Here is a 10,582-nt window from a genome sequence, read left to right on the forward strand (position 1 = left end):
CGGCGGTGGACGGCCAGCAGGCGGCCGCGGGCATGGGCTTGGGCAAGGACTTGGGCGCCCCGTACGCCGCCGCCAGCCCAGCCTGGGCGGCCGCGCAACAAAGGAGCCACCCCGCGATGAGCCCCGGCACCCCCGGAGCGGCGCTGAGCAGATCCCAGGTAACCCCGCCGGCGGGGCCTGCTTCCGCCGGGCCTCGCGCGCCGCCCGCGAGCCTGCCCGACTTTCTTTCTTCGCCGCGCACTTTTCGCGTCTGCTCGCGGGGGAGGCGGGGGCGCGGCCGCCTCCCGCCGGTAGCCAAGTGGGCCACCCGGGGTTTCGGGCCCGGACTGGCACCCTCGCCGCTCCCGCAAGTCCCAGGCCCCGGGACGGGTCGAGGCCCCTAGGCCCCACCCGCGGGGCGATGGGCCCGGTTCGGGGCTTTTGTGCGGAGGAGGTCCCCGGGCCGGTTCGGTCGGGGGCGGGGGCTGCCCAGATCCGCTAGGGTGGCGCTAACAATATGCCTTCGCTCGGCCCAGAGGAAGGAACTTTCTTCCACCGAGGGCCACAGTCCCATTCCTAGCCTCTGAGGTAGAGGCCGGGGAGATGATAGGTTAGCTTTCTGACAACCGGGCAGCCTTTCTCGAGTTGTTTGGTGCAGGCTTTTGAGTGTGGATGTTTACGGGCAGGAAGGAGAGCAACATTTACCAAGACGGGGAGATGAAATATTCTAAAATACATCGATTCGTACCTAAGAATAGCCGTGGAAATCCATTATTGGGCTCACGGGCCTCTTGAAAAGAGTCACCTTCAACTGAGAAGCTATGGTAGGGGAACACATTCTGGATCGATTGAACTTGTTTTGATCACGGACTAGGCATGCATTTTATTTAGTAAATCTGCTAAAGTAGCAGCTCTGGGAAAATGGATCGTTCGGGGGTCATATTTATTTGGATTTTCTTGTCGCCCAACTCCTACGGCGTTATTAGGAAGTGTTTTGCGCTCTGGCTGTTTCTTGCTAGTAGGCTGAGCCTAAAGAGCGACTTGATCTCCTTTGCAAGGTTTGGAATTTGAATTGTGGAGGTAAACTGGCTGTAATAGTCTCCAGACAGCTGCCTCTGAGTTGACATCTAATCTGCCATCTGATTGGCTCCCCTCTCACCATTGGGCATTTAGCACTGCTGATGTAAATAGAAGTGCTGAGCAGTACAGTCACAAAAATTCTTGCCACAAATAATAACTGAACTCTATTACAAGCAGATGGGAGGTTGAGTATCATTTAGGGCTTAAATCGTTAGGAATCAGTTATTAAATAAGAGGATTAGATACAGAAGAAACGTCATGTTGTTGTCCAGTATTAGACATTTATAAAACTCAGATTTGATGACAATCTTACAATATGGACATTAGGTATATCATGGTATTTAATTGTGGGCTGAAGATACGACCATTGAAAAATAATTAAGTCATTAATTATACCAACTTTTGGATTTGTAAGGCTTTTATGAAAGTCTTTTTTACAGATTGAACTATGAAAAAATTTGAATTGTGTCAGACGTCGGAGCTTCAGCCTCGTAGTTTAATTATCGTAGTTTAATATGACGTTAGGGCATTTCAAAATTCTGATATTTAACAGTATCTTTTGGTGATATGAAACTGGCTTTATAACTAGATTAAAGCTGTATATTTCTAGTGATTTGTGTTTTGACAGTTGTGATTATTTTTAGATGTTTGTGAATGAGTTTTAGTTGGAAATGGCATATTTAAAAGCGACGGAATGGGAAAGATGTATAATTTCTGCAGAAAACAGTTATTAGGAAAACGATGGTTATTCCTGTGAAATACTAAAATTATTTTATATTTGTGATTTGGAGAACACAGAATCCTCCAAGAATTTTTCCCTGGCTATTTTGTTAGATTAGGTAATGTGAGCTTTATTGGAACTGCTTATACAATGATTAGCAAAAGTAAATTAAAGACAAACTGTATTGGGTGTGTTTCTTCCAAGTAGTTTTTCTTTCATACACATCTTTATATTATAAACATTTAAAAAATTTTAATTTGCTAGAAGGAAATACAGTGTATATGTGTTTTTATTTGGCTAATTTATTAGGACTGTATACTTTTATAATAATCGTATATTAGAGAAACTTGTCCGAGTGAACAAAAAATTTAACAGATAATGTGAATCCTAGACTGAAGTGGTATCCACTCCTAATGGAGTTTTACTTTTAATGATAATATCTTCCTGTTCTTAACAGAAAACTTGTTTTATTTTTGATTCATACAAGTAAAAATATAAAGAGAAACATGGTGTAAATAAGCTCATGTAATTTAAAAAATACTTTGTCAGTTTGCTTTTAAAGGGACAGTTTAACATCTTTGTCAATGACAAATGATTTTAGAGACAGCATGTTACTTTAGAACATTATTTCTTAATGGTACCATTATTTTAAGTATTTTGTTTTCTTACGATGAGAATGAATGCATTATGGTCTCACTGTGACCCTTGGGAATAGTTTTTTTATCTTGGAGGGGAAAAAACGATGGACATACGACCTTGATTCACAGATTTCTCTTAGGTACATTACTGCTAACATGTGAAATGTGTGGCTTTTTTGTACACCTTTTTTCTTTTTCATTTTGGAAGGCTAATAATTACTAAGTATTATGATAACTGCATAAGAAACAGTCATTTGTCTAAAATATTTAACTGTAGGTTATAAAATACTATTCATGTTAAGTGATGAGGTTTTTTGCTCTTAATATATTTAGTTTCATTTTTGATTTTAGGAAGTTATTATGTTGAGTGTCAAATGTTTTTGTAATTGAGCATAAAACATACATTTAGGAGGGAAAGTGTTTTTAAGAGAATGAAATAAATGTTTTATAATTCCGTTTGTTACTAGTGTTTTCTGAGTTAAGTATTCACATAAAGCAGTTTCAGAAGGAATACTGAAGTCTGCTGACATATCTTTTATACTGAATTCCATGCATAGCATTTTGTCATCATCTTGTAAAATACAATTTTACCATTACTTACCGTTAAAAGTGATTAGCTGGTTTACAAAGCAGGCAGCTACAAATATGTTCCCAATAACCTTAAGATGTGTATAAGATACATTGTATCATAAGATCACTCCACTCTCCATGAAGTCTTACATTATCTGATATTTTAAATCTTGCAAACATTTTTTGGATCCTAAATTTATGTATTTGCCAAGGTATGGATGGCTGCTGTACAGTTAGGTTGACTTGGTAACAGTGGTTCATAGGGGAAGTCCTAGCATTAAAAACACACAAAAAAGAAAATAACAGCAAAATGTCTGCAGTTTGTATTATGTGCTATCAATCTATTTTTGGCTTAAAATTATTTTTATTTGGGATCCTGATTTTTATGCTGCTTAATTTTGATAATTTTTTCTGTTACTTAATAGCTACCAATCTAAGTGATCACTTAAATTTTGTTTATATTAATACTGAAAAAGCATAATCTAGGGAACAAAATGTTCTTACCGTGCATTGGTCTGTATTGACTTTTCTTTCCCTTTGGTTTTACTTATATTTCATAACATATTATTGGCCAGGCTTTTTATATTCTGTTTTTCTCAGCATCATACTGCATGTATCAGAAAAAACTGTGTCATGATTATAAAAATAATCTAGATCATACTTGGATACTTTTGCTGATATACTTAATCTTTAAATATTGTGTTCCTTTACTGGAATAGAAGAAAATAACATCTTTACTCTTGTGTAAAAATGATTTTGGCTTGAGAACAGATTTGAAAGTATAAGACAGTGTATTGGGAGACAGTATAAACTCATTTGATAGTTTTACTAGACAGAGACATCTTTTAAAGGAAACAGGTGTAATGCAAAAGGGTTGAGTTGTAAGTTCTATTTTTTATGGATAGACTTTATTCCCTTATAATTTGGGGCTGAGTATGTCTAAAAATGACTTCTGATGTAGTAGGAACACTAATTTCTGTAGGTTTCATGCTGAACTCACCAGCAAATCTAGAAGATGATCGGTTAATTAATTTAACTCTGTCTTCTCCTAGGAGTAGTGTGGTTTGATTTTAAATTTACTATGGGTCCATGGAATTTTCCTCCTCGTTTTGCAAGCAGTTGGAGATGCAAATTTGGATGTACTAGCACAGGAAGCTGCCTTAGCGTTTTGCCGGCCCTGGATGTAGAGGCGTTTCCCAGTGCTTTGTACAAACTGACCCTGCCCAGATCCTGTACACGTTGAACCATATTTTGTGGAGAAGGGCATAATGTTTTATTTGTGTCACTTTCATTTTGGGATATGTATAGATTTGTAAATTTGAGGTTGATGTTTATATTTGATAGAATTGTTATGTGTCAACATAAAAATAACAGATTTATGGAGGCTGAAAATGAAAATTAGTAAAGCTCAATCCCATTAATTTTTTTCAATATTTAGATTTTCAGAGTAGATGTTATATAATTTTTATGACATTTGACAACACTGTTTTCTGCTTTAAGGTCATACAGTGTCCTCTCAGGCCATTTTGAAATTGAGCGAGCTTTGGTTGCATGCTTTTCAGAGGTGTCTTTTCCTGTACAAGAGGATTTATGATTCTGTGAACACGAACAGTTGTACTGCACACTTGCTGTGTATGCATGCTTGAGGCTGAGGAATCCTAAGTCCTAGTTCCCTGTGGTGTGGGGGAGGAGCAGCGAGCAGAACCCGCTCGCATCCACCAAGACCATGTTTATGTATCATAGATGAAGAATTGTTACAGTATTGCTCTTTCCAGTTTGCAAGCTATTTGCATAAGACTAAGTGGTCCTTTTTTGTTCAATTGAGTGATTAAATACTGATCTAAAATCAGAGATATTCTATATTGATTTGTCTTAGTGAATTGGTGAAATGAAAATAATTTCAGTTATTACCTGCATGTCCTTAAGTACCCATTTATTTAATGCTGTGCTTACATTTGAATAAATTATATCATTTTTAGGCATTCTATAATTTTAACCATTTATTTTATTAATGACTAAGTTTATTAACATATAATATGTGGGTTCACAATAAGTTTCAACCAAACAGTTTATTTTCAAAGTCTTTGACTTAGAGTAATTCTAAGAAAACTATTTCCTTTTATTTACTTACTTGAATAGATTCCAGCAGGCAGTTTTCAAACCCACTTTTGTATGGATCAATGCCAAAAATATTAGAAAGCTACTAAGTTTGACAGATGAATTAATGATGAAATTAATTTTTTTTTTTGAGTGATATTTATTGCTGGGAAAGAGATTAAGGTCTTAATCTTAAGTATGTCTGCTTCACCGGTAGGCACTCTTATTTCCATTATTAAAATCAGGTAGATGGCAGCAGAATCAGAAATAGATCTGTCACAGCAGGACAGTCCTTTTGAATTGGCAGATTCAGCCTTTGCTGGCTTGCTCTGTACGGCACACTTCTCAGTGTTTTGTTTGAGCCTTGAGGGAAGCTTGAGTCTTGACAATCAGGCAAGAAGTCATTCCTTATGGCAGCTCTAGAAGGGAAGCCATATTGATGAAATGTAGAAGAACATTCTTGGTGACAATACTATTAACACTTTTTTTTGTAGTAAAATGCTAAGCAATTATGTGGATGTCTTCTCTTACAGTTGTGAAATGCATGTAACATAGAATTGATCATTTTAGCCATTTAAAATATACAGTTCAATGGCATGGAGTGTAGCCACATGGTTGCCCAACAATCCTCACCATTCATCTCTACAACTTTTTCATCTTTCTAAACACATAATACACATTTTCTTTTCCCTTTTTTCCATGTCAAATTTTAAAATTGTTATCCATTAGGGTGTATTGCAAGTAATCTTGTTGTTATGACCATTAACTGTTACTTCACGGTTCGTTAATTAGTAAATTCTTTCTCAAATGTTCCTTTGGAATGTTAGAGTTTTTTTTGTTTTTTGTTTTTTTTTCAATCACTGTGTTACTTCTTCCCTATTCTAACTTTGGGAAAATCTTCATAGATTTGGGCTTTTTGAGATGTATTGAGTAGGTTAGTTCTTCCATTGCCAGATGTGTCATTAAAAGTTTAAAAGCTTTTCTGAGCCTTTTTATAGCTTAGAGGTTTAGGGTATTTTGTTGAGAGAGTCCTGGGAGTTTGTGGGATGGTAGGTTTTGGAAATGAACTCTTGCCATGATCATTTTTCCATTTTGTATTTCTGTCACTGTTTTCCTTTTAGCCTCTTTTTGAATGTGATTGGTTTTATCTTTCTTCTCTTAGTAAAAAGCATTTGCAATGGTAAATTTCTTGCAGCCATTCAGCCAGCTAATGCTTGTGTCCATGTCCTCTTTCCTAGTGTCCTCTGCCCTCAAATTTGTGCTCTTCGCTTGTGTTAGTTTCTAGTCCTCCACTGAACTACAGAAATTTTTTGTGCATGGAAAAATTACTAAAGACTCTTGCTCCTTTAATTAAAATTTTTGGTCCAGTGTAAAGGGAGACTTCTTAGATACTTTCTTATTAATGGGCTGGTTTTTAGTGGGTAAGTATTAGCTATTTGTTGTATACTAGAGTTTGAAGCCAGAGCCTGGCCCTGAGTTATATCCCTCTCCCATTTTTAAAATTTTTTGTTTTGAAGCCGGGTCTTGTTAAATCTCCCAAGCTGCCTTTGAGTTTGAGATTCCCCTGCCATAGCCTCACCAGTAGGAGGAGGCTACATCCTGTGCCTGTGCTTACCTTAGAGTTGTGTTTAAACTGTTGCTGATGTATTAGCCTTTTATATGATCGTTATATATTTTTTATTTTTCTAAAACAGGGTCTCACTATGTAGCACAGGCTGTCCTTGAACTTGAAGCAGTCTTCCTAAGTGTTGGGATAGCAAGCATGTGCAGCAGTCTAGCATGATCAGTTATATATTGTAACACTCGAGAGAACTGGAGAACTTGTAGGAAATGTCTTATTGTTTTAAGAGGCTACACTGGGGAAGCAATGGTTCCTTCAGCTGTAAACATTTAGCATCTTTGTATGCTGTGAACTAACTAGTAGGTAAATGCCTGCTTATAGACCATCAGTTGACAAATTATTTAGTGAGCGGCCATTTTCTCAGTCAGTGCTGTGGCAGGCACAGTTCATTTTAGCTGGGGTCTGTGGTACTGCTACTTCAAGTGCTGATAATTACAGGTACTGCCAAAAAGCTTGCTCCCACAGTACCATGATCATGGATTTTTGGCATCATTGATCTAGAACTACCTGGCTTAACAAGAGTGTGAATAGTAGTCATGTGGGTAAGCAGTCTAGGGGCCTGAATTTTTGTGGTGGTGGGGGGAGTGGATTTTGACAACACAAATAATGGTTTGTTGGTGTTGTACAGCTGATGCTATCTAGTGAGTCTTCCATTTCTAACAGTTAGTACTGGCTTTGAGCCAGGGCAAAATGTAGCTTGACTACAGAGAATAATAAGAGAGAAAAATAGAATCATTTTTAAACTTATATAGGATGGTCCTTTTTATTTTTTCTCACTTTTTTACATTACATAGACTCTTGTTTAAATAGTTAAACAGTCTGCTCAGATTTAGGAAGACACATAGATTGCTGGGGTATTTTTGGTAACTGTTTAGATAATGTATGCTGGCTGAGGAGTAAATTCAGCTACTGCTTCTGGGTCCTGAAATAAACCTTTCAGAAGGCAAGGCACTGATGATTGGTGGAAACAGTTCCGGAATTCTTAGTATCGCCTCCTGTTTCTTTTTGTGATGAGCATCTTAGAGGTTTAACCGCTCCCTCTACTTCATAGATTTTAATTACTCTGTCACTTCTTCCTTATACTTTCATACTGAAATGATTGGTAATTCCAAAATTGATTCAGAATTGGGCATCTAGTTATTGGAATTTAAAGAACCAAATTTTAAGATTCAGTGACCATATATCAAACTGTAAACCTGTTGTAAAGTCCTGTAAATTTCATTTTTCAGCTCACATTTTTATAATAAATTCACCTTACCTAAAGAGCCATGGATGACTTTAGAAATAGAAATGTAAAACACTGCTGCAGCTGAGTATTTTTCTGAGGAAGCAGATTTATTTCTGCAGGAACTGGCATCTGGGTATTTATTTATTTTGGTGTTCATGAGGATTTATGAGAGAGCCAGACTATTATGAGGCAACCTGATGTAATGGAAACTTCATGGCTTGGAGCTGGTAAGACCTTGGCACATATGTGGGCTTCAGTGCCTATTCTCTGCCATCTGGTAGGGGCTCAGTTTCCTTGTCTGGAATGTTACTGTATGGTAGAGGTCGTCCGAGTAGATCCTGAGACCTCTGTACGTGGTACATTTCTTATTTGCCCACCTTTCTTCCCAGGTTGGATCTAAGTCTCTTGATCTGCTCTCCCTCACTTCAAGGTGTGGTTGAGGATGGCCTCAATTAGTTGATGCCCAGCCCTTCCCACCTTCAAAATTCTGTGCTACTTTGAAGAGTGCCTAATCAGCTATGCACCGTTGGATAGCTTATTAAAGAGCTCAGACATGTTCAAGTGGATATAGACTGAGATGTGTGCTAGTACTAAAATTTTGTGCATTCTACTATAATTTTTCTCATAAACCATAGTTTGATACTGATTGGGATGCTTTGTTTTCATAACTGGTGGAGTTGCTGTGAGTTTCGGTCATTGGACCCAAGTTGCCACTCCATTCATGTTATATTTCTTTTTAAATTCTCGGTAGACCTTAGAAACACTACCTTGTGCTAAGGAGTGAAAATTTAACTCTAGGAGTCTGGGCAGTAGATTGTGGCTTCTTATTAGCTAAGTAACTTGCTTCTCTGCTTCAATTTCATTGAATACATTATTCAGATTTAGTCCCTGGCAAAGTTATAATTTACTACACATGGAGGTTAAGACTGCTTTTAAATAGTCAAAATATGGAATGTTAGATCTTAAGATGCAGAGACCTGCTTCAGATAGAGAGCAGCTTGTCTGTTATGCTGAGACTTAGCTAAGCTTCTACCAGGGACAAAATTCTATTGTGAACAAATACTTCCTGAGTACCACTTGGTTTTTAGGACACAAAGTAAATATAGCATATGATCCATAATTTTCCCTTGTGAATTACCTTAAATTCACAATACTTTATAGAGTTAGAATTAAAGTGTATGGCTACATTGCTCTGCGTTTCTTATTCAAAGACTATCTCCCTTAAAGTGCCTCGCCTAAGGAGTGTTTGGAGAGTAGTGGGTAATGTATCTGAAATGAAAACTTCTTGAGGAACATATCATTCGTTTCCAAGATTAGCTTTTCCAGTATTAGCTGCAAGAAAATCTGTTCAGTCAGAGTTCACTGTCTACAGTGGAAGACCAGTGACGGAATTTGGAGATTGTTCTTGGGTGCTGTGACATTGATGAAAAAGTGATCCTTATTTGTATTTTGTTTTTTATGTCACTTATATGGTGATAGTGATTTTTCTTTTCTTTTTAAAAATTTTTATTTATTTGTGTGTGTGTGTGTGTGTGTGTGGCCAGTTCAGCCCACCAGGGGGCGGGGCTGGCTGGCATGTGGTGCTGGGGGATTGAACCACGGTTCCTGTGCTTTGCTAAGCTTGTTCTAAATAGGTGCTTTAGACCACTGAGCCATCTCACCAGCCCGATAGTGATTTTTCTACTACAGACATAGGTTCACAATTATTATTAGCATGAAAGGCTTAATATTCAAGTACTTTAACTTCATCTTATTGAACAATCTGTATATGTCAGGATTTTGGGATGTTAGCTTTGTTTCATGAGCTTCAGGAACATGGGTAGAACCTGGTGTGTGCTTGGCACCTTGTTGGATGATAGGTTTGCTTGGTGTCTAGGGTCTGATGATTAAGGACAAGCAAACTTGCTAGCCAGTGGAGTGTAAAGGAATTAGGTGGGAGATGTGTAGTTGTTATGGAAGCTTTTCATGTGGGCTGGGGTAAGATTTAGGGTAGGAACAGAAAGCTTCTACTGATAAGTGATGACTTGATTATTAGCAGAAGTTAACCAGGTGATGAGATGAGAGAATGGAAGTGAGGACAAGGGCAAGAGCCAAAAGTGAGCAGCTTAGAGAACACTAAAGATGAGATATTTATTTACTAGCAGTGTGACCTCAGGCAAGTTTCTTCACATCGCTCTGCTTTGTACATGTCCAAAGGAGTGGAAAAGAACGCTTGTGGAATTTTTATGATTAGACTTTATAAAGTATGGTAGTAGTATTCTACTGCTTGGCAATGAAATGGATACTGTATTTCAGTAGAGTAACAATTTTTCTCATGGGTAAGCAGTTAAATTGCCATACATATATGGCATTCTATATACATAAATAAGTAGAATAAAGAATGCAGAAATAAACATACAAATGCAGTCAACTGTTTTATGATGAAGGTATAGAATAATGGAGAAAAGGTAACTTTTTTAACAAATGTTGGTGAAGAAATTGAACACCTGTGAGCAAAAATAAAAAACCTTAAACCTTAAGCTAAATCTCATGCTTCATTCAAAGAAAGAATAAATTAGTATTTGAAGATTTTTTCTTAGTTGAAATCATTTTGTACCTTTTCCCTCAACCCTATGTCTTTACGTTGACAAGTGTTTAGGAGAAGTAAG

The 10,582-nt window shown here is 37.6% G+C and overlaps 1 protein-coding gene across 4 annotated transcripts in view; it reads left to right on the plus strand.

Annotated features, from left to right (window-relative positions):
* Positions 1 to 9: 9 nt before the first annotated feature.
* Arid1b (AT-rich interaction domain 1B) overlaps positions 10 to 10,582 on the plus strand; it is a 461,162-nt gene continuing 450,589 nt past the window's right edge. For all 4 annotated transcript variants that reach the window (XM_023712185.1, XM_023712186.1, XM_023712188.1 and 1 more), the window contains exon 1: positions 10 to 158. In XM_023712185.1, the coding sequence (XP_023567953.1) occupies positions 33 to 158 (126 nt within the window). In that variant the 5' untranslated portion in view covers positions 10 to 32. The remainder of the gene's footprint in view (positions 159 to 10,582) is intronic.

This window comes from Octodon degus, unplaced genomic scaffold, assembly GCF_000260255.1.
Source record: "Octodon degus isolate 3935 unplaced genomic scaffold, OctDeg1.0 scaffold00024, whole genome shotgun sequence".
NCBI lineage: Eukaryota > Metazoa > Chordata > Mammalia > Rodentia > Octodontidae > Octodon > Octodon degus.